The following is a 24,460-nucleotide window of genomic DNA, read 5'->3' as shown; positions in this document are numbered from 1 at the left end:
TGTAGATGTGCTAATACCCATCATTCTAATGCTCTTCCACACAGATATAGAAACTGAATTTTCTTGTGAAGGCATGTAGGGCTGCTGGTTCTGTGTTTTTATCAGCAATAAACTGGGGAAAAAAAGCAACCAGAAATAAAGGAAGAAAAGGAAAAAAGAAAGGGAGGGGGACATGGGAAAAGGAAAAAAACATTAAATGGTGCCCTTTGTCCAGAGGCTAGCCATTAGCTCTTCTTAGGGTCTGCCTTTAACTCTGCAGATACTCTTTTATGTAATTTTTGAAATAGATGCTTCATTACCTTCAATCTTCACTGACTTTCACATCTGTGCCAGTGATTCACATCACTTGTTCCCTCCTGGCCACTTTGACCACCCTCATTTTGCCCAGCCCTCCTCCAAGTTTTGTTAATATGCTACTGTCAAAAAAATGGACTTGGTGTGTTTTCTACAAATTCTGCTTTCTCTGACACAAGTCAAGCATCTGGCTATTTCTATGTACAAACCTTTGACTGAATCTTCTACAGGCAGATGTGGTACAGTTACACCTTCCACAGCAAAAATTCTCTGCCTTTTGGCTTTCCTGGTTCTGACTTGATGGTGATGAGAAACATTTTCGTGGCCTGTCATTCCATATCTGTCAGCTGCCTTTTCATCTCTTCAAATTTCTGCCATCTCTCCATGGATGTACAAGGCATTTTTGTGTAAGACCATTCATAAATCCTACTTACTTTCTATTTTTCTTTTGCCAGTTTTCACTCTTGTCCCATTTCATTGACCTTAGAGATCACTGGAATCATGTAGAAAAATCTATTTTGGTGGCCTTTTGACATGCTTGGAGAAGTAAAGTATAGAAAAGACTCCACAATCATTGTTTTAGGAAAGATGTTCTTGTCTGGGGGGTCCCTAGCTTGTAAATTTTTCTATGATGTATTTTCAAAAGATGTTTCACTGGATATGTTTATCAATTTGAGAAGTTAATGTCCTAATGCACTGTTTCTCTGACTATTTATTATAACAATAAAATTCCACTGAGTAGTTTGTAATACAAAGTGACCAGAACATTTCTGGTTTCCTCTCTCTTGTCCTGATGGGACAGGATGAAAAGAGAAACATCTTTAAACAGATGTAGTGAGTATTTACAGAAGGATGTAAACTGTTGTAGTAATTGCTGCTGTCTGGTTACAAAAAGTTACCACAGTGATCCTGTTAAAGTTAGGGCTTGTTGCATTCTCTTTTCGTCACATTTGTAAGCTTGGCTCATTCTGCAGGGTTCACACATTAACTGTGCCAAAATATGTCATTTCTTAGGTGCAACTTCCTTGAATGATTAGTCTGAGATGTGTCTCCAGCATGGGCTTGAGGTGTCTTTTTTTCTGTGTTTTAATATTTACAGAAACATTTTTTACCTGGAACCTTACCAAAAAGCAAAATTCCCTTAACCAGTAGGACACTGTGTTGATTTTTAAATGGGATCTGTTGCCCACTCAGATTTTGGCACTTTTTGGCAGCACATGTGAGTGCATTTGGGGTGTAGGTTGTGTTGTCAATATTGCACATGCACAATCATGAGAACATCTGGTGCCTCCTGAGATAAGAGAGGTAGAACTTGTGTATCAGGTGAGATGTGCCTTGGCTACTGCGATGTTCTGGTGGTGCTTTGTTGTGTTCCGTAGCCTTAAAGATTGTCAGGAAAATGAAATGTCATTGCTTAGTTACATCTGGCCTCAGTAATGTTTACACTTCATTGCAGAAGAGGGGAACGTCAATATACTGATAATGTAAAGAGAGCAGAGGACAGTGAAATGTTACAGGATTTGCAGGGAAGATGGCCCTGCTAGCTGTGCAATAACCTGTTTCTGAATTTTGAAAAGTAAAATCATGACTGGGATTAGAGTTTGTGAATTTTGCCACTTTTCTTCTCATTATTTGGAATCCAGAATGCTACTTCCTGCTGTTATTACCTGTTGTTTTTAAAAAATAACAAAATAACAGTGGCATCAGTAAACATGATTATATGGCAGGATGGCTTTTTTTTTTAGTACAGAAAGTCACAGACACAGTCTCTGGCAGCTAAATAAGGAATAGAAAATAGGGAAAGAAATAGCACTTGTAGTTCATAATTAGGAGGTTTTGGTGGATTTTTTATTATGTCAGCCATTTATAGAACTAAATTTGCATGTTTTGCTTCAATAAAGAGTACTATGGGGTAATAATAATACATGAATTGTTATTTGGGATATGAAAGAATAGATATTACAAAACTAAATAATAACGAGGAAAAATAAGAATAATAAAAGCAGTGAAATGATGTCAAAGCAAGCAGAGGAGGTAGGATGATTGAGTAGGGCAGGCTGTTGAAGACTTGTATTTAGAGTAAAGAGGTGACGTGTGAACTTGAAGCTAGGAATGAAATGCAATGTGGCTGAACTGTGGCTCTGTGTTCCCCAATCCTGCAGATCATGATGTGAATGAATAAAGTCGCTGCTCTTGATTTATCATACTTCTGCTTACTGGGGGAAACTTGAAAGAGATTCTACATCATTTCAGGGAAGGCTCTTAAAATGCAGAGAGACTTCTGCGGGCTCTGCCTAAATACTGAGCTATGTATTTACTAAGAGATTTTCAACTGTCTTTGTTATTTTGATGTCTCTTCTGTTGCTAACAATATGGAACAGGATGGGGAATCAGTCATTTGGGTTTATTTACATTTTCAAGAAAACCAGAATATTTTTCCCATCTTGGCAGAATTTCTTAGAACCTAAACAGAAAATTACTTGACAATCTGCTTCTCAAAGCTAATCAAAGCTGTTGTGTTTCTGTGGTGTTTATTCTGTATTTTCTGTCCTCTCTTACAGGTGGCCAGTGCTTCTCTTGGGGATGGAATGAACATGGGATGTGTGGTGATGGCACAGAAGCAAATGTTCATGTCCCAAAGCCAGTCAAAGCTCTTGGCTGTGCAAAACAGATCTTAATTGGATGTGGGGCAGGACACTCCATGGCCCTCTGTCAAAACTCCTCACTGGACCCAGCACATCTGGAATCATAACATCATGGATGTGGGTGGACACCTTTGGATTGTGTAGCTCAGAGGCACTACAGGGGAGCTGCCCATGATTAACAGTAGTTGGAAACTGCAGATATTTTTCCTAAATCCTAAAGGAACGACTATGCATAAAAAGCTGTAATATTTTAAAAATTGTTTCCTGGGCTCTTGCCACAGGAATTGACTTTCTTACCTACAGATAGAATTACAGATGTTCTGCCTTGATGCAATACAACTGAAGACAGATTTACATTTTCTTCTTCTTCTGAGAAGTCTTTGAGGAAGAAACTGACTGCTTAATGGTTTACTGGTGTATAAATTCAATCTGAGAAAGATGCTTTTTGTTATTGTATCTTTACATCATGAAATGTTTCACCTGCCAACTTCTACTGCAGTTGTGACCTCCCAGCAGCTCAAAAAATTGTGTCACAGAGAAATGCCAGTGAAAGTGGCTAGATGCATACACAGTTTTTAAGCAGAAGATTAGGAGTAAAAGAAAAGAAGCAATATAATTTAGAAGGCTGGCAAAAGGGGAAAATGAGGCCCTTTTGAACTAGCTTTGTCTTGATTAAACTGTGAAAGGAGCAGTATTTTTCATTGATTATTTTCTCTGCTGGACATCAGTTTATTGTAGATTTACAGGGATGCAGACCTGCATAAGTTATCATTAACTTGCAAACTAAACCTGAAGTTTCTGAAGCTACTGCTTAGGGAAGGAAAATTTCTAAGAGCTCTTAGAAACATTTAAAAGGTTCCTATCAAAGGGCATAGGTCAGTTGTGGCTGCTGAGGACAGCTTGATCCAATGTAGCTCCTGTGTTTCCATCTGCCTTGGAATAGGAAGACATCAAAATCTAACCAGAAAGATTTTACAAGTTCTCCAACCTAAAAGGCAGACCAGAATGCTCCTGATAATTTCAGGTTAGTTCTCACTTCTGTTTTACAGCCCAGCTGATTTGCTGTTCACAGCACGCCCACAGCACTTGTTCCAGGTGGGGGTTTGACAGAGAACGTAGGCCTAGCACTTGCAGGAGAAAGGAAAAAGTGTAAAATGAGATGTGTTTGCCTGTTAGTAGCAACATTTTGGAAGCTATTTATAAAACTGATTTTTTTCCATACAAATACAGTGGATGCCATTAAACTGGGTGTTTACCACCCACAATACTTACATTTGCTGTGGTATTTAGCGTATTTCAAGTTCTAAATATAGAGAATTCTACTGTGTAGTAAATGCACCTTTTAATGAGACCTACTGTTGCTAAACAGTGGTTTAATTTTTAAAGCAGGCTTGCCAAGGAAGAAACCTTACAGAATTACAAAGTGCTCAGAGAAAGGCTCTTAGGAAATAGGACAGGAAGACCTTCTAATGATGTATCAGCTTACACATGAAGGGGAAGGAATTAAGGTGATAATATGGGCTGCATGGGTTTTTTCACCCTTGGTTTTACAGCAGTTATAGTTCTTGGCTTCACTTTCAAGAGTATTTTATTTTTCTATTCAACAGATGAGAAACTTGAGCAGAGTATGAAGCTGATTTTAACTACTACAGATATCAAAAGAATAATCAAATTAATCCTCTGCAAAATATGTAGAATTAAGATTTCTGTTGTAAAATGGATTTTTTTTTAAATCCATGTGTTAGTTGTGGATCTTCATGGCAATATACTGTTCCAGGCTGTGACCTCTTGCACTTTTAATTATCTAAGTTGATATTTATTGACTGTTCTCAATGCCACTGTCTGGATACCAAAGCTTCTCTATTATATGCACTGAACAGTTTCTCGTGCTTTCTTTGACAGTCTTGTCTGAGGTTTCTATTTGTGATTTCTGCAAAATCTGTCTACCAAATAAACGTGTTCTCTTGCTTCAGTAATCATCTCCTCTAACTAAGTCTTTTCCTTGATTAATCACAGCCAATATGTGCCTTATGTGAGGTTTACTGGACTAGACATGTTGTGACTGTGTGTGCTGTAGCTGCAGTTCATTGCAGAGGAGTCCAACAAATTATGTAACAAATAAATGTGAATTGGGTATTTGAAATTATTTTCAATTTTTCATGCCTGTAACATGGACACACTTTTGGAATGCAAGGAATGATTTGGGGTGATATGGTGAAGAAACAAAGGAGTATGTCAGCTTGTTCCTGGTCCTGATCTGGTGTTTCATATCTGCATATGATCTTCATCTTTGAAAGGCAAGAACTACGTTTTTCTCTCCTTTGTTGTGCCTATATAGCTTGAAGACTTTGGGGAGTAATGACTTTTCTTGACGTAGTGAGTGCTTTGTCATCAGTCAGGGCTTCTAGGCGCTGCTGTAGTACAGAGAGTGAATAGAATTCATTGTAGAAGGTACATGGCTGAATGTCAAAACCACGTTGCTGCTCATTCTTTCAGAAGTGAATGCCCTGTTTTGTATGTCAGTGGCTTTGTTTGCAGAATAAAACACTGTACAAAATCAGCTATGACTTTCTCTGTGAGGAAGGGAACACAGTGAAAAGTTCCTAATCAAGTGGAAGAAGACAACTTTCCATGCTGATGTTAAGAGTTTATGACTGTTGCCTGTTAATAATCCTCATGGATAAGGTCAGTCTCTGCAAGGCAAAATGCAGACCCAGTGTACTCTGGTTCATAGAGTTCTTTAAGAGGTCTTCTGTGGTAAATGAAGCAAGAAGCCTGTTACATAAGCATCTGCATTGAGGTTCAATTGGAAATAAACTGACAAAGTTTATAATATATATATATATTTACAAAAAGACACTGGAACAAGTTAACCACATGTCTGTGCAGCTGCTCTCCCCTCCCATTTTCTGAAGATAAATAAACCTGCCAGTGAGCTGACATTCATGAGAGAGAATAAGTTGTGAACTGTTGACCTTCAGTCCAGAGAATTTTCAGGCCTTTTGGTGGAGGGGGAAAAGGAGAAGAAAGCTGTTGTGTGCCTTTCTGTTATTTGAAGTCCTAAGAGATCTGCAGATGTTACTCATGCAACCTCCATGTGCACCTGCGCAAGACACTCCTGTTCCATTTCAAAGAATATTGGTGGGACGATGTGTGTGTTGTGCCAGAAGTTTCTGTCTCTTGGGGGATTTGTCTGGGCCACTTGGTGGTCACTGATGTTATTTGACTTGGTGTGGCATTCTGAGTTACTTGATGCTTTTGTGCTCAGCATGCCAGTCTCTGTATTTGAAGTGTGTTAGTTTGAAAGATGGAAGATGGTTTGCTCCTTATATGATTTCTCTGTCTGCATGTGGGCAGTCCTTTTGGTGTCTGACTAGTCTTGCCATCTGCAATCACCACAAATGTAACTTCTAAATGAGTGACAGGACCTTTTTCTCAGCTGCATGTTTTGAGCACAGAGAGATTGTGGGGAGGGTGGGAGAAAGTGATTTGATTGTGCTTTTCATGGCATGTGTTGAGTTGTGAGACTTGAAAATGAGGATGGACAACTGATCAAGGAGATCAGTTTGAATGTACAAGAGAAAGGTGACCATGGAAAAATATTTAAATGAATGGCAGTAGAGAGCCTAATGCAATCAGCTAAAACATTGGGAAAAGGAGGGGGAGGACAGAGCCAAGATACAGCTCCTGAGGGCTGAATAATCTCATGGCATAACAGCATTCCAGCCTACCGCTGTGGTGGGAGTGAGATGAGAGACAAAATCTTCTGTGTCATTGATGTTATTGTTCTCCCACTGTTTATTTATAATAATGTGAGTTGTTGACCTGCAGTGTTTGGGTGTTTTCTCATCCATAGCACATCTTGAAATTTCAAGTTCTCCTCAGCAAAAACAGCAACATCTGTATTTCACCTTGCAGACTCAGAAATACTTTGATCAGGCCTCTGATCTAGTCCAGCATTTAACCAAATGCTTACTATTTTGTCGATTTGATTCCATGAACTCTGGATCTGATTTAAACAAGACTTAAGTAATTCTGGGACTTCCAGTTCCTTTTTCCATGTTAGATATCAAGACAATGACAGACCTTTGTCACTCTGAGCAATTTTGATATTTTTATGATGCATGGTAAATCTTGGGCTTTTTCTTTTAGCTAGGCATTTTCTTGAAAAGGACCCCAGAATTTTTAATCAGTATTTGAGTCCTGCTTATGCTATTTATTAGTTGCTGAAAATTCCAAAGGCCTGGAATGGATACAGCCTGGAGTTGAGAATAATTTTGTGTGGTTTTGATTGTGGTTCAAAATGTGCACAGTAGAAAAGTGGCACTTAATGGAATTTGCTGACAACTCCAGCTGACACAAAAATAATTGGCCACTTTTAACTTTTTACATCTTAATATCTTGATACATAGCAAAAAAGAGGCAGCACATGCTTTGTTCTTTTGCTTTAGCTTTTGTGCTGTTCTCATTTCCCAGTAAATGCTGATCTTGCATGTTTTGCTCTATGTTAGCAAGAGTAATAGCCTTGAATTTAAATGCTTTGCTTTTCTGGAAATGGCCTTCTACTGGGTGAATATAACTGAAGATGTAGGCCTGTATCATATGTGCCTTTGAAGTTCATTTGGAGGAACTGCATGTGTAGAGCCCTTGTTGTTTTGTAACCCATTTTGTAGCCCTGAAGTCAGGCACAGTCTTGAGCTATTTGTGCATTTCATTCAGGTTCATCAGTCAGTTATCTCAGCATTCACCTGTTTTTAATGCAGCAGCAGTTTTTACTCATCAGTGCCTCTGTAAAACATTGAAATAGAGTATGTGACTGAAAATATTCAGCAATGAAAATAGTCTCTGTATTTGAATCATGGCCTGGATGAACCACGTGTTTCCTTGTGGGAGAGTGAAGAAGCATAAATTTAGAGTATTGGGAGAACACATTCTTGAGCTTGATTGGAAAGAACAACAACAAAGTAGTTATTCCTGAATAACTGGAATGAAAGAGGAGAAAATTCAGGGGTGACATTTATTTTGCAAAGTTTTCTCTGGCATTTTTCTTCTGTGACGTGTTGGATTTTGTCTCATTTCCAGATGTACCTTTGCAGTTTGGTAGGGATGGAGTGTAAGTCCAGTTCCTGTGTTGGTTAGCCTCTCTCTCAGTTCATTTCCAACTTCCTCATCTGTTTCCAGGCTGCTTTGCCTCTAGACCACCTGATAATCCAGATACTATGCAGTCTTGGGGGGGAGTTCTGTCTTCAGGTTTTGGGGTTGAGAGTTGTAAGTGGAGTTTCAGAATGTCAATTCAATATTGTTCCAGTACTCCCTGGTCACCAGAGTTCTTTCAAGTATATGTGAGCACTTTGCTAGCAGACTGCGTTTTTACTTTTTTTTTTGATTTAGAAGTGAGGCCAGGAATTGGGAGATTTTTAATGTTCTGACATGGCTTTAGTTTTTGGCTGCAAATGTCAAGTGAGTTTAGCTTTTGTTTTGTTTTTACTGATTTGAATGCATGAAGACATGTGGTACCTAAATTAGGGCAGCAGAGGAGTTGCCAATCAGTAATGAAAATGCTCTGTCATTTTAACTGTGTGGGTGCTTAATCATTTTCCATAATAATCCTCTGCTTTAAAGTACAAAAGAAAAGGGATTCCTACAGGGGCATTGTGTTCTTCTGCAGACAGGGAAATATGGCATCTTTTAAATAATGAAGAGATGCTTCTCTCCTCTAGTGCCTTAATTCTGAGTAGATTATAATAACTATTCCTTCTTAAATATGGCTTTTCCTCTTTTGACATCAGAACACTTTAAAAAGAGCATAATGTCACAGAAACAGAAGCTGAGGCACTAAAATTTAAATTGGCCCAACCAAGGTAACCCAGCATGTCCACAGGGGAGTCAAAAATAAAATTCCCATTTCCTGAGTCCCAGCCCAAGGCTCTACCTTGTAGGCTAGTGGTTCTTGAGGATTATTTTGAGTTAATCTCACTGCCATTCTTTCCCTCTCTCTTTGCTGTTCTTTCCCACTCACCACTGATTGCTGTTTCCACTGCTCCTGCTTGCATAACCCATTTTCCAAACTCATCCTGAGTCCTTCTCATTTCCCACCTCCTGAGCTGCTGCCTTTCCTCCAGTCACCCACTTGCACTGACACCACCCCAGCAAAGCGTGGCCCCTGCTGAGCTGCTTTCCCTGGGCTTAAGCCTTGCGTGCTCTTGTGCTGCTGTGACTCACAGTCAGCAGCCTCTGCACAGGCTGTGTCATCCCTGCTAAGCCCTTCGAGTCCAGAGGCACTGCAGGTACCTCAGAGTGACAGCTGAGCTAACACAAATGTAACATTTTGCCTTTTGCTGCCCAAGGAATCTCTAGTTTGAGCAGCAGGAAAAACGAGGGAAGCCTTGGAGCACACGCTTTTTATATTTAATGCCTGGAGATGTTTGGACCTATGCACTTGCATGAAGTTTTTTAAATGTTCAAGTGAATGCTGAGAGTTGAAAACCTGGCTTTGCCAGGCTGAGACAGGGAAGATATCTTGTTATAGCATTTGCTTTGTCAGATAAAGAAAGTCAAGAGATGCAGTTCTGGACCTGTTTTTTAACATTCGGTTAAATTTGAATTCAAATATTGTTCTTGATTGCAAATGAACATTTGGATTTCCCTAGGACAAAAATTGGGCACTTACAGTCCTAGATGAATGCAGAGGCTTTGGGAGTCCTGAACAGGCAGGTGTTTTATGCCCAAACTCAAGTAAGTGAATGACTTAAAAATAACCTGCATCATTTAAGCATATTTTCCTCATGTGAAGGTAGTTTGTGTGTGAGCTCAGAAGCAAAGTTCCTTCCAGGATTTATATGGAAAGCAGAAAAGCCGGCTGCCTTGTTTTGAAATTATGAAAGGGATATGCAAACTGGCAGGGTAATATCTTCAGGATATCTTTTTTGTAAGCAGCTCTGTGCTCAGTTTTTTTTTGAATGCTCTTGCCTTAGCCCTGCTTGCTCTCTTCTGTATTTCACTCGGTTCATTTGTCCTAGCAGACATTTGTTTCAGTGATGTATTTTCTTTTTGGCCCAGAAACTTTAAGGAGAGAGGAGACAATTTACATGAAAAATCACTTTATCCAGATTAATGACTGCTGGGCTTGACTGTTATCACAGCAGTTTTAGCTAGGATTTTTTTTTTTGGAGTGAGAAAGCAGAAACCTCTTCTCAGAAATTTCTTCTGTCTGAAATTGCAATTGTGGAGACACATCACGTAGGTCCAGAAAAAATGAGTACCTTCATGCAGTCAGAGGAAAAGCTATATATGTAGAAGTTGTGGTTGAGCTTTAAATGTTAGTAATTAATAAGCTACTAATTAATTGCCAGTGGGTTCAGATGAAGGGCCAGCTTTGGGTCTTAGAGCTGGGAACTCGCTGCTGAAAGCTGAGTTTACAGAGGAGGAAGCACCAATGTTCCTTTACAGCAGGAAGCAGGCAGAGTATAACTGAGCTGCAAAACCAACTTCTGCCCTTACTTGCAATGGTGTGAACTCAGGAGTAGCTGGTGGCATTAGTGAAGCCTGAAGTCAGAGTCTACCCACATGGATAGTTTTAATGCTTTAATAAAGACATGCACCTCCTGTAGGGAGAGGGGGCAGGCATGAAGGAATTAATGTTTTAATCATATTACCCAAGCAAAAGCTCCTTAACTGCGAGGCAGCTGGGATGATGTGGTAAATTTCCCTTAGGATTCAATGCAACAATTTGTGAGATTTTCCACTTCTCTTGTTTCCCTCTCACCCTGTGTTGTCAGAACTACCACTAGTGTGCAAGGGGAACTCTGGGGTCAAACAGATCTTAAGCTTTAGAGCATCTCTTGAAGGGCAGTGGATGATTCTCTTTCTGAAGGGTTTAGAGAAGTCACCCAGAAGACATGGTTACCTCAAATCAGACTGAGCAGAGAGGGGAACCTAAATGAAAACGAGAGTGAGGAATGTAAAATGTAGCACAGAATGACAGTTGTACCCAGCCTGTTCTCTAAGGCTCAGATAGATGCAAAGTGCAGTGGAAGGTGAAGACCTACATGGGATTTACAGGGCTGAATTGTTGATATTCCTTATGGTAATGGAGAATTAGCACTGGGCCCTTGAGTCAGTGTTAAATAAAAAATGGGGCAGATAAATCTATTTCTGGATTCTTAATACGTTATAAGAGGAAAAGTTGTTCATTAAGCAAATCCTGGATGAATCTGGATCTTACCTCTGGAGGTAAGAAATTTATCTTCTGAGAATGACGGCATAGAAACAGTGTGAGAAAAATAGTTCTTGGGAGAAACTAAAGCAGAAATCAAGTACTTAATGCTGTATCAAGGACTACAAAGGAGTTCTCTAATTATGTACAGCCTTTCCTCTATTCCTAAAACACAGCTTGAGGTCTTCCTTGTGTTTCTTTTGGAGTAGAGTTTTGTGATGACAAGGTCCAGCTGCAGGTGGGGTTTTTTTGTGTATAATTTAGCACTTACCAGAGCCATGAGTGTTTCTTCTGTTTTTTTTTTTTTGGGTTTAATCTCTACTTCCTTCAGGCTATAGGGAGGATACTATTCCTTTACATTTCCATTCCCGTCAGTAGTTGCAGATGCTGTAGGTTGCCTAGAAGATTGCCAGCTTTTTTGAAGTTCCTCACGTGAGGATAAAGGTGTGTATCCTTCCTTTATAGAAGTACTTTACCAAAAATGCTCAGGCAACTACAATGCTGTTGGCACATAGTCCATAGTTGTCATTTGTAGCATCTAAAATGAAATTTAATCCCATTGTATTTCTCAGATCTTACTGGTGCATGTTTTGTGTGGCAAATCAAGTGTGACTCGGACACGTGGATTTCTTTCCATTTTGGATCAGGTGGGCTGGTGTGGTTCAGTGATGAGCAAGTGAAGGACGGGGCCCGAAGAAGTAAGAAAAACTGAATTCATTTAATCAGCTAAAAAGACAAACATTTATTATTGTTGGGGAGGGAAAAGGAAGATACCTAGATCATTATAGGGGTTTTTAATCTTCCCTTGTAAAATTACTAATGGTGTGAATTCTTTAGACATCGGTTGTATCAAGTGTTTGCAGGCTTCATTTATTATCTACTAACCAAAATTAGCATTGTAGAACCAAAGCAATACCAAGCTTTTCTCCTACATTTCTGTTGAGAACACTGTATTTATTCAAGATCTTAGAAGCAAGTCTCTGGAAACCCCTGATTGCTTCAGAAAAGGATTCCCCTTTACACTATACAGCAGGCACTGAAACCATGATACAAAATTTATTTTCATGCTAGAATTGTTTTGCATAACATTGTGCATGCATTTTACTCAGTACTAAATTGCATACAATGCTGTTGTCTTGTTTCTTAAACTTTGAGACCATTTATACTTGAGTATTTTCCTGATTTTGTACTATAAGTCCCAGTTTTAAAATAACACCTCTTTTGTTTAAAATTCATACTGATTACTTAATATGAACAATTTATGAAGGGTCTTTACGTTGGATCTATACATCAATAAAATACAACATAACCAGAGCTGGAAAATTAACCAGCTGTAACTGTCAGGTCCGAAGGAAGGTCCCATGTGTCACAAGCATGCCAACAAAAACAGACAGGAAAAAGTTTTTCTTATTTTTATACACTTCTAGTTGGATTGAAAGTTCTTGATTTCCATGTCGGTGTGATGAACTGTGAAGGCGTGGTCAATATGACCGATGACTGCCTGATTGCACTTTTTAAAACCATTACTCTTTATCTTGTATACAAAAAGAAGCGATCCATAGCAAAGAAATGTACAGTTTTATAATGTTTTACATTTTCGCTACAACAATGTATGTAAAAGTAAAGAGCTTTGAAAGAAAATATATAACTTTGCTTTTTTTTTCTTTTTCTCCTTAATCATACATTTGCAGTGTTTCTCGTGTGTGTGTTGTTTTGTTGGTTTTTTTTGTTTTTTGGTTTTTTTTTTTTTTTTTCATTTTTGTCTTCATGCAAGTCATGCTTTGGAACAAAAAAATAGATTAAAAAAAAAAAAGATCTTCTACAGTTTTGTTACATTTTGGCCGTAGAAAAAGCCTGCATCTCTAGTACAACTCCAGAACCACGAAGAATCATCCATAAAACCTGCATGGAGCAAGTTAACTTTGTCCAAATGAGAAGGTCTTCTATGCCTGCACAGTTCCACAGAGATGTTTATTAGCCATCAATGTTCATCTCCATCTTGCCTTGTCAGGTCACTCTGACTGCCTCTGTTGGCATATATTTAGCAATGACTGGACTTTCTTTGCAAAGATCTGCATGTAAAGAATACAATCAGTACTTGAGCTTCTTCCCTGCGCTTTTCACATCAAGCTCGGCATCTTAGTGTTAAAGGAAGGAGGAAAAGGTGAGATAGCTACATGCAGAGGCAGCCATATTCTTCTTCAACAGGATTTTTTTCCCATGCAGTCAGCCAGACTGAGACCTCTCTACAGTGTGTCTGAGTATTGCTTTCAGCTTAAAATAGGTGCCCATGCAAAGTTTCATCCTACTGTGCTTGTTTGCTCAAACTCCTGCAGGGTTCCTATGGCTCAAAAATATCCTGAGAAAAGCAAAATCTTCCATCGTTGGCATGTTTCAGCATCGACTAAACGCCTAACCCATTCCATACAGAGCCAGTAGATCCACCATTAGCCACAGTAAGCATATACTAGCAGGATGCACCAGGAAGGAAGCCATCTGGTGCATCTACCCTTCATCCTATGTAGTGATACCATGCAGCACGTATGGCCCACCAGTGCTACGCCAATGCCTGCCTATTGTCATCTGAGTGCTATTTAGGAGTGTTGTCACCTAAGCATCAGAAGTAACACCGTTCGCAGCAGGTGCTACTGTGAGACATTGCATCTTCAGACTTAGTCACCTGGACTATATGCAACATCGCATAGGCTAATTGAAAGTAAAGCTTTTTAGACCATTCTCTGCTACTGATCCATGCTACAAAATAGATGGGATGGGAGACCAAGAACGTCTCACTGGGCTAGGAGAGCTGTAGGGCGCAGACACTGAGGATAATCCTATCGCTTTTCCACTTATGCCAGCTATGCTGTTAAGGCTCCGTGACATTTCGTAACCTTCATTTAAAAGAAAAATGCAAAGTACAGCATTGGATCAATGACAGAATGGACTAAGAATGAGGTCAACATTGTAGCCAGTTCAATAGCATCTGCATGCACGGACATGCCGAGAGTAGTATCGCTTGCAACATGACTCAGAAGGCCGTTGGAATACAGAAAAAATTTAAAATATATACATTAAAAAAAAAATCGTCATTTCTCAAGATGGTCAGGCTATGTAATTGATCCTACAGGCAGCAACATGGTTGTACCCTAAAAAAAAGAAGAGTCAGTGGGAGGGATTTTCTATGTCTCCATCATACACTCACACATACCTCTCCCTTCCACTTCATGCATTGTGACCTCAGGCAAAATTAAGGTTTGTGGTATCTTTGTGGGGCAGGAGGGGGACAAGGCAGCAAAATCCATAGAACTGAATGTGTTGCTCTAGAGATACTACTCCTTTGTTCTCAGCATTAAAAAAAAAAAAAGAAAAAGAAAGAAAACAAAATTGCATGCATTCAATTTCCCTCCCTCCCTCCCCCCACTTCTTTTTCAGGCATGCACGTAAACAGCTCAGCAAGTGTACAGAGAGTTGCACAAACTATGGATGAAATTCTGTTGGAACAACAATTAAGATGCTCTCAACATGTTTCAAACAGGCCAACAATATGCTGACGTATATTACTCTTTAGCCAACCAGCCTCTGTTTCATTCAGGAACGAGAGGAGGTTGCAGTGCATCGTGAAAACCATACATTCCCCATCCCAAAGGATGTGCCATTTGGAGTGTTCCCCTGATCCACTGGAACCACCTGAACTCGCCCAGGCTGAATGAACACGGCCAATGCTTATCCAATACAGAATCAAGTAAAACGCTTTGCTACAAAGGTAAATTTTAGAGGATATACTTTCATATGAAAGTCTTGTGGTCCTACTATATCTTTGTTGATGATAAGCTTTAGACTTATAAATACATACACTATCTATAACTGGCATTTACTATGACTATTGCCCATCATACAATGGCACATGGGAATTCCATACTCCATACTCAGTGTATGGTTATGTCATACAATCTTTGCAGTTTTAAAATATTGACTCTATCTTATACTATATACAGTACACCAGTGGTAAACACTGATTTGAAGAGAGTGAGTTCTTTTCCAGTTTTCCCATTCCTTTGATGCATATAGATGTAGCTCTAATTTTGGGTTTGTATGGTTGCCTCACATTAAATTATTTAAGCAAAACAGTCTCTTTTAAGAAGGGAAGGCTTTTTTAATGGGATTTTACTTTTGTTGCTAAATAGATTATTCTGGCCATTAGCAAACTACTTCTGAGAGAGTCATACCTGTCAGAAGTCTGAGAAACTAACTAATAATGATTTATTTATGAAAGGATTTTAGATGGATTATTTTCTGATTTTAAGGAACCTGTGCCAACAGATGTTCATGCTTTTCTTTCTCTATTGAACTAACCAGCTATGAATATTCAAATATCTCATTTTAGTGCTCTGTTAAGGTCGCTAAATAATAATTTCTTTTTTTTTTTTGAGTATGTTTTGCTTTTGTGTTTTATCTCTTCTGTCTGCCACCTCCAGGTCTGTGCTCCTCAGAGTCTGGTAAGCTCTGTGAGCTTTCCAAGTGGCAAACCTTCATTGCTATGATACATTAATTGATCTCTCCTTATGGGATGGGCTAATTTAAGGACATAGTAGAGCATCCTCCACTAAAGCTTCCTGCACCAGCTGGGGTGGAAGACTCAACTGCCTAGCATATCTGCACGGGGTAGTTACAGCTCCTCAGGCTTTTCTTTCTGAAAGAAATAGGTTAGAAACTCCAAATGCAGACATCAGGTGGTGGTTTCCAGCCCAAACGTGCATCTCTACAGCAAGCGCACTATCGCGTGCTACAGCTAAGCTGACTTTCTCTTAGTTATTTAAACCGGTTTAATTGCTAGCTACATGGTACAGGGCCCCAGCTACATACCCTTTCTTATTCCTCCATCAGGCGGGCAGGGATATTCCCCGGTTGATAAGAGGAAGCAGGGTCCATATCTCTCCCGAGTGCCAGAGCGGGTAAAGGGCAGGCCCTCATCGGGCGTAATAGCCTGGTCTATGTGGGGACAGTCTTCGTTTGCCAGCGCCGCCTTGGCCACCTCACCATTCAGTTTCGAATCTTCAAACATATAAGCAGAAGGCTATTGAAACACTATGCACTGTTTATTAGCGTTCCAGCTGCAAATTAAGGGTTCACAGCTAAAGACTTCTATAGCGACACTCTAAAAGGTAGCACATCTGTCCTAGACACTGCGTTCGTGTGCACTGCACCAAAATAAAATAAAGTCTGTTAAGTGGGAGGAGAAACAAAAGATGATTCCGTTAGGTGTGACAGCAGCCACCTGTACGTCCGCACTGAGGGGCCCTTTCAGAAAGGGGCGTGCAGTGGTTCCTAGTCCTGCGAGCAGAAGACCGCGGTTAGAAATCAGAGTATGTTTTTGCATGACACTGGATGGTGCATGGATGACCTGTTTGTCATGGAGCCTACTGTCGCTCAGAGCTCTGGAGAGGCAGTGGACTGAGAGTTGTGTTTGAGTATTTGAGTATATTCTGTTTGTGCTGGTTTACACCCATGTGCAGTATTGCTGAGGGGGAAATTCCTGCTCTTCCCCTCCCCAAAATTTACCCAGGTGGTTTTATAGCATCTCCAGTATCAGTCATGCAGAATGGCTGTACACGTTTTAGACACACAGAGTATGTTACTATGGAAATACGACAGCAGAACGTGGATTTAAAGAAAACCCAATCCATTTTCTGATGTTCTCCTCTGAAACACATACAGTATTTGCAATGCCAGCACAGGACACTACATACACAAAACACTACAGCAGGCCATGAATTTGGAAACTAGGTAGAGTAAAATTTACTTTTGGCTGTAAATAGTGACAATAGGTTGTCAGATTTGCCCATTTTGCTCCACACATTCCCATGAGGATAGACTGAGAATCATATGTTTTCTCTGTGTGACTGGTTTTTACATTTATAAAACAATTTAAAGTGCTATTTAGTGTAGAATTTTTTTCCGGGTTTTAAAGTGCAAATTAGTGTATTGAGAATATACTCGAAATATGGCACAGCTTGGTATGAGTATTTTGGTTGAAGGGAAGGAAAAACAGTCAAAATGTGCTTTCTGAATCTCCACAAGTGCCAAGATATGTTAACTGAGCGGTACTGGCAGCATCCTACACCTCGGTTGCACAATGCTTATTACCTAGACACTGTAAGGCAATGGATGATCCTGCAAGGTTTAAGGAAAGAAATTCAATGGATAGACCTAATTTCAGTTCCCCTCCTACTTTCGTGTACTAGCTTGTTCTAAATGCTATATAATATTGTCATTTAATTTGCGATTATTTTGAAGCCAATTAATAAAACAAGCCTCAAAGAAAAAAAATACAGTTAGGTAGGGTTTGGAGGTATGATTTTGATCCTCTGATGGACAACAGATGAGTAGAAGGCAGAAGCATTTTCAAGTTATGTTTGTTACTTTACACACACACACACACACACACGTGTACATGACACACACTACGCATCTATCATGCACCAGTAATTGCATTCTAGGCCTTTATTTTTCTTCTGTTTAGATGTCACTGGTTTGTCACAACATAAACTGTCTTTGCTGCACATCTCACCTCTGCCTTCATTTTTCTCTGTGCAGAGTCAGCCAATTATTTCCCCCAAGAGGGATGTAGTAATATTTTGTTTTGTTCTGTGAGCAATTAAATAATTAGGTCTCTCAACACATTTAAAAATGTGGCAAAAGCTGTAGGGGCATTTTAATACTTGCAGACACTAATTTCAATAGGATTCTAAAGTTTTAAGGTTTCACTGAGTTGCAATTCCTTTCCGTTCATAATAATCATTCCTATTTAATACCACTCTGAACAAAAAGCTGGCACGGCTGCCATGGAAACCGTGACACTGCAGGTACTGAGCCATGTATTTAAAAATCACTTAACTGTGTTTGGGGAGAGCTGCGGTCCTCCTGGGGAGGAGCAAAGAACTGGGCTGCTTCATAAGCCTCTACTGCTACAAGCTGGTGGCTCTAATCCTGAAATGAGGCAGCTGAGTCAGCAGAGCTCTGCACTGAAATCTCTGAGACACCCACTGCTGCTCCTAAGCCCAGGTTTGCAAATGAAATTCTTGGTGATCGAGGGCAAATTGATCCATTCAGGAGTTCAAAACAAGTCTGAGCAGAGGGGTTGTGGGTCAGGCTGCTCACGGGTAAGAGCCATTGATTCTTTTGGGAGCAGCTTGCAGGCTCTGTTGTGCTTGAATGGCAACAAAATTGACCTTCTTCAAATTAATTTCTTAAATTGCATTATAAATCTCTAGTAGCTTGAGCTGGAACTTGCTCTTACAGCCTCTTCAGGGTCCCTTAGCACTGATGATTTTTCCTCTATGCTTGTTAAAATTCCACAACCTTGTTATTTTATTTCTATTCAAGAGGGAAGAGAACAGAGTAGCTGGAGATGTGGGCAAATTACTGAACTATCCTATTAATGTCCTCTGAACATTACAGTCACGGGCCATGCCTTAGGGGTCACATTCTGGATAGCCATGCTAATCCACAATGACAACTTGGGTGAATATTTAGGAAGCAGAGAAATTACCAGCACAGAACACTGCATCTATTGTTGGTGTATATAAGTAAGTGCTAAGTAGAATAGTTGTGTTCCAAACCAGTGGCTACAGCAGCTAATTCTCTGGAGGGCTGTGATTAGTCTGTTACAGGAGTAAAGAAAATATAAGCATCACTGATGCCATCAGTCCACAGCTAGAAGTTCCTGTTGTTTTAACTAGCAGATTGATGTGCTGAACAATTTTAGGAATAAGGTCTAAAGATGGAATGAAATTACATTTTTTTCAGGTTGATTTCTTAAATTTCCATTTGCATGTTTGCTTTTTCCAAGGCTGACCCTGTGTTTTAGAGAACTCCAGATAAAGAAAAACTATGCAAGCATTGCTGTCTGGTGACTCTGAGTCCAGTTATACTAATGACAACTATTTCTAGGTGCTTAAAACTTCTAAGGGTTGATTTTGGCCTAACAAACTCATGAATCTCCTTCCGTCCCTGCTAGCAGAATCTGAATTAGGCTCATACAGCATTTTTTGTTCTTTAGGTTCTGTTCTATGAAGAGAAGTCAATATTATCATCTCTGTTTTACAGATGGATAAAACTACCATGCAGTGAGGTGACTTGCTTACTGCTATGCAAGAGGTTATTTACAACGAAATCTTCTGATTCTCAGCTTGGCACCTTATCTCCCTAATTGTCCTATCTGTGAATACCTAGCTATCTACACCAGCTCAAAACATTCTCTTGCAGAGATTTGGCTGAGAGGCTGAAGAAAATATTCAGCATATTTACCAGGTTAATACTTTGTGTCACAACTACATCATTTTTGTGGTTTCCACTTGCTTTTTTTCCCCCCCATCTCATCCCTCTTCATTTGTAGAAACGTACATTAAAATGCCTTGTGTATTTCCAAGCAAATGCTGGATTTCAAAATGGGGGGAAGGAATTCTGAAAAATATCCCTACTTAGGAGAACTGCTGGATTTTTTGCGTTAGGGTACTCTGCTTATTGTGGAGAAGCACAGTAGAGCTGCCCATGTACCTGCTGCTCCATTACTCATCTCTTTTGCCACAGCAAATGGTTGTAAATTGTTACAGTGGTTTTACCAGTGCTGCTGGTTTTGATTATAATCAAGAGTCTGACACTGACTCTCCAACTATTTGAACTGCACCCTATGTTCAGAGTATCAGTGGAAATAATTGTATCATTCGTTTATTGACCTCAATCTATGCTTAGAAATGTGGCACCTGTGCTGAAATGGTTCCTGCAGGGGGAAAGTCACCCCAGTCCTTTTCCCTGGAGCAAACACTGCCATTCTCCAACAGCTGCCAAGAAACAAGTTCATGGTCTACCCTGAAGGTATTGTCAGAAGTCATGTTGGGGTTGGGGGTGGTGGCAATTCTCCCTGCTTCATCTCAGGATTGTAGCTGTGTCCCCAAACCCCCACATCTTCCTCTCCCATGTGTTTACAGAGCTGTGCAGTGTTCACTTACTCCAAAGACTGGATGAGTTTAAAGGTACTCTCAGAGGGGATAATTTTCAGTGTTTACAGGATCACTTTGACTGAAACAGGGCAGAGAGAAACCCCACAATCCGTAGCAAGGTATCCAAGCATAGTCACCCACGAGTCAATGTCTGAACATACACACTGTGACAGATTTGTCCACATTCTGCTGAAGAAAATGGGGTTTTCTCAGCTCTAGATCAGAAACAGTTTCTGATACATAGTTTTGGTTTTTTGGTCAAATGAAGTGACTGACAATTTCCTCCAGAAGAACAAAGAAAGTCTTGCTCCTACCTTTGTTTAAAGATTGAAAGAGCTTGAGTACCTACAGCTTTCCTAAACAGGCATTGGGTGACTTCAGAGCTTCGCAGCCTGTTTTGAGGGAAGGGTTTAACAGGCAGGAAGCAGGCAGGAGCAGCTGAGAACAGGGCCAGAAAAGTAAGTTTCTTGAAAGATGAAGATCTTGCTGCTGAGGAAGTCTTCTCTGAGTAAAGTTACATTTCACATCCCCACCCCATGTACACCTAAAAATTAACCTACCACTTCTCTAGATCTCAACGGTGCTCTTATAGTTCTAATCCAAACCTGGGACTGCCATCATTACTGTCTGTGGATAGTCCCACTCCTGATCAACTGAGTGTCCTTTGGTTCTTTTTCAGAACATGAGGGTCATTTTCATTTTAAATGTGTCATTAATGTTTACAGTAGCTGCCTGAAGAGTTTTATGAAGAAGGATCTCCATGAGATTCCCTAAGAGCAGAGACCTTTAATCCAGCTGGCTCCCTGAAGAAAGTATTGGTATGTGTTCCATGAGTTAATTACTCTTCTGTATTTCAGTCCTGTCACACTCTCCTGGTGATGTAAAAGGGTTGTTACTGTGGCAAACATTATCTGTGTCATACTCTGCAGGCAATGGGGAATTCTTCTTGAGAAGATGGGTTTCCCTGGCTTTTGGGATCGTGACAGAAAGCTACAGGAGCAGGGGTGGCACAGCTGAGGTGAGGGTGGAGAATTGCTGTGCTCTAGCTTTTCTTAGCTACAAGGCTCTTATCTGGAAGTGGGAAGTAGAGCAGCCGTGAGGCTGCTGGAGGACAGATTTTCCCAGCTGTCTTTTTCTAAAAAAAAAAAAAAAAAGCAGCAAGGATTTTGCATTCCTTTTTGCATCCTGGTTTTGCAGCAGAACTTTTGCCTGATAATTCTTGTGCTAAGCAAATGATTATGATTAAATTAGGAGTAGGAATTCAAGTATTCAAAGATATTTACTTTCATTTGTGGAGGAGTTAAGAGCTGCTTGCTATCTGAAAATATCCATTGACTTTATATCCCTAGATTTTACTTCTCTAGTCAGCCAGCTAGGGAATATACCTCACTGGACCTTTTTTTTGTGAACAGAGATGGGCTTGTGGGTGATGTGATGGTCGGAGGCGTCTTGGGCACAGGAATCATGAAATAATACAGATTTTGATTCCTAGAGAGTAAGAAAGGGGGGTCAGCAGAACTGCTACCTTGAACTTCTTGAGGCAGACATTAGGAGCCTGATTGACAGAGTCTCTTGGGAGGCAATCCTGAAGGGTAAAGAAGTCAGGAAGGCTGGACATTTTTCAATAAGGAAATCCTAAAGGCACAGGAACAGGCTGTCCCTGTGTGCCAAAGAATGAGCTGGTGAAAGGAGACCAGCCTGGCTGAACAGGGAGCTTTTGCTGGAACTCAGGAAAAAACAGGGCGACTTTCACCTCTGGAAGAATGGGTAGGCAGCTCAGGAGGACTACAGGGATGTCATGAGGTCATGCAGGGAGAAAATTTGAAGGGCCAAAGGCCAACTAGTATCTGGCTATTGCCATAAAAGATAATAAAAATCTTTCTATAAATACATTAGCAACAAAAGGAGAGCTAGGGAGAATCTCCATCCTTTATTGGATGTGGGGGGGATATTGGGTAACAGAGATTGAGGAAAGGCTGAGCCGTGTAATTCCTTCTTTGCCACAGTCTTTAATAGTCAGACAAGTTTTATTCTGGGTATTCAGTCCCCTGAGATGAAAAACAGAAATGGGGAGCAGAATTAGTCTCCCATAATCCAAGAAATGGTCATTGAGCACTAAGACACAAGTTTTCAGGCCAGAGGGGGCCACCCAAAGCTACTGAGGGAGCTCATGGAATTGCTTACCAAGGCACTTTCCATCCTTTATCAGCAGTACTGGTGCTCTGGGGAGGTTGGCAAATGTGACACTGTGTTACAAGAGTGGCCAGAAGGAGGATCTGGGGAACTATAGGTCTGTCAGCCTGACCTTGGTACCTGGGAAGGTCACAGAGCAGATTGTCCTCATGAGTGCCATCATGTGGCACGTGCAGGACAACCGGGGGATCAGGCTCAGACAGCACAGGTTTAGGAAACACAGATCCTGCTTGGCCAACCTGATATCCTATAAAAAGGTGACCCACTTAGTGGATGAGGGAAAGGTTTTCCACAGCATTTTCCTAGAGAAACTGTGTGCTCATAGCTTGGATAAGTGCACTGTTCATTGGGTAAAAAACTGTCTGGATGGCTGAACCCAGACACTGGGGGTGAGTGGATTCCATCCAGCTGGCAGCCGGTGCCAATGGTGCTCCCCAGGGCTCAGTGCTGGGGCCAGTCCTGTTCAAAATCTTTATCAGTTTTCTGGATGAGGCGATGGAGCAGCCTCAGCCAGCTGCACACACACCAGGCTGGGTGGCAGTGCTGATCTGCTGGAGGGCAGGAAGGCTCTGCAGAGGGATCTGGACAGGCCGGATCGATGGCTGAGGCGGCTGTGTGAGGGTCAGCCAGGCCAGGGGCCGGGGCCTGTCCTTGGGGCACAAGAGCCCCAGACAGGGCCACAGGCTGGGCCACAGGGGCTGGGACCCTGCTGGGCAGAAAACGACCTGGGGGTGCTGCTGACAGCAGCTGAACATGAGCCAGCAGTGCCCAGGCGGCCAAGAAGGCCCAGGGCATCCTGGCCTGGATCGGCCATAGTGCAGCCATTGTCCCCCTGTGCTGGTGAGGCCACACCTTGAATCCTGTGTCCAGTTCTGGGCCCCTCACTGCAAGAAAGACATTGAGGGGCTGGAGTGAGTCCAGAGAAGGGAAATGGGGGCTGGTGGAGGGTCTGGAGCACAAGTCCTGTGAGGAGAGGCTGAGGGAGCGGGGGGTGTTCGGCCTGGAGAAAAGGAGGCCCAGGGGAGACCTCATCGCTCTCTGCAACTGCCTGGAAGGAGGCTGGAGCCAGGGGGGGTTGATCTTGTCCCAGTAATAAGTAATAGGACGGAAGGAAATAGCCTCAAGTTGCAGCTGGAGAGGTTTAGATTGGATATCAAGAAACATTTCTTCACCAAATGGGTTGTCTAGCATTGGAACAGGCTGTCCAGGGAAGTGGTCCGGTTGCCATACCCAGGGTTATTTAAAAGTTGTGTGGATGTGTCACTTTGGAACATGGTTTAGTGGTGGACTTGCAGTGCTGGGTTAGAGGTTGGACTTGATGACCTTAAAGACCTTTTTCAACCTAAAGAATTGTGTTATTCAATGATTTCTCTCTGACATGTTGCATGGAAAGGAAGTACTTACAGTTAAATTCCCAACTCTCTTGAGTCTCTTGAAGTCAAATTCCACTTGTGTTAGCAAGTTTTTTCTGTTTTAGTTGCCTGGATAGTGTTTACTCTGCATTAATTGCATCAGTATGAATTACTGTATTCTTTTATGCTGGACTTCATGGAAACTCTGCTGTGCTTCTTCACTTACTAAGAGAGGGTCAGAGCATAACAGCAAATCAGGTAGTAAAGGAATTTCACACTGAGACAAATAATCTTTTCTTGAGTTGGTACGTGACTATAGTGATTTCTGAGTTCCTGACAATTAAGAATAAGCAATAAACTTCATGCTGTCCCTCTGGAAAGTGATCAGAATGTCTATCAGCTACTTTTTACCATTCTTTAAAACTAGTTTATGGGAGTAATTGGGGAAGATTGTAAAACCAAATGCTTTACTCAGGACATCATTCAGCAAAGTAACAATTATGCTTCTGTGCCAGACAATCTTTGGCTACAGAAATCAATTTTACAAGCTACAGAGCCTCATACAGGATTAAGAAATGTGAATCCCATGGGTGGGGACTCATTTTGTTGTTGTTTAATCAGGTCCTCAAAGTGAAAGGGATGTAACTATATTACATTAGAAAAAGAATTATGTAGAAGATACATTAAACCACAGACAAAGGATGACAAAATGATGAAATGATGACTTGGGGAGTGTGAAAGGAAGTTTAGCAGAGAGAAGAA

The 24,460-nt window shown here is 40.9% G+C and overlaps 2 protein-coding genes across 7 annotated transcripts in view; one reads left to right on the top strand and one right to left on the bottom strand.

Annotated features, from left to right (window-relative positions):
• Positions 1-5,499, top strand: part of SERGEF (secretion regulating guanine nucleotide exchange factor) — a 141,964-nt gene extending 136,465 nt beyond the window's left edge. Inside the window, exon 11 of one of the 2 annotated variants that reach the window (XM_030950397.1) lies at positions 2,856-5,499. In XM_030950397.1, the coding sequence (XP_030806257.1) occupies positions 2,856-3,046 (191 nt within the window). In that variant the 3' untranslated portion in view covers positions 3,047-5,499. The remainder of the gene's footprint in view (positions 1-2,855) is intronic. The other variant, XM_030950398.1, reaches the window with a different exon arrangement.
• KCNC1 (potassium voltage-gated channel subfamily C member 1) overlaps positions 1-24,460 on the bottom strand; it is a 123,490-nt gene that overhangs the window by 5,552 nt on the left and 93,478 nt on the right. The window contains exons 3-4 of one of the 5 annotated variants that reach the window (XM_030950391.1): positions 16,018-16,206; positions 11,877-14,045 (exon numbers count right to left, since the gene is read on the bottom strand). The exons of 1 other annotated variant lie outside the window; for it this stretch is intronic. In XM_030950391.1, the coding sequence (XP_030806251.1) occupies positions 13,909-14,045; positions 16,018-16,206 (326 nt within the window). In that variant the 3' untranslated portion in view covers positions 11,877-13,908. Of the gene's footprint in view, positions 1-11,876; positions 14,301-16,017; positions 16,207-24,460 lie in introns of those variants that run through there. 3 more of the 5 variants (XM_030950392.1, XM_030950393.1, XM_030950396.1) reach the window with 3 other exon arrangements.

Source organism: Camarhynchus parvulus, chromosome 5 (assembly GCF_901933205.1).
Source record: "Camarhynchus parvulus chromosome 5, STF_HiC, whole genome shotgun sequence".
NCBI lineage: Eukaryota > Metazoa > Chordata > Aves > Passeriformes > Thraupidae > Camarhynchus > Camarhynchus parvulus.
Note: the sequence above shows the minus strand (reverse complement) of the source record. Positions and strands in the feature narration are given on the sequence as shown.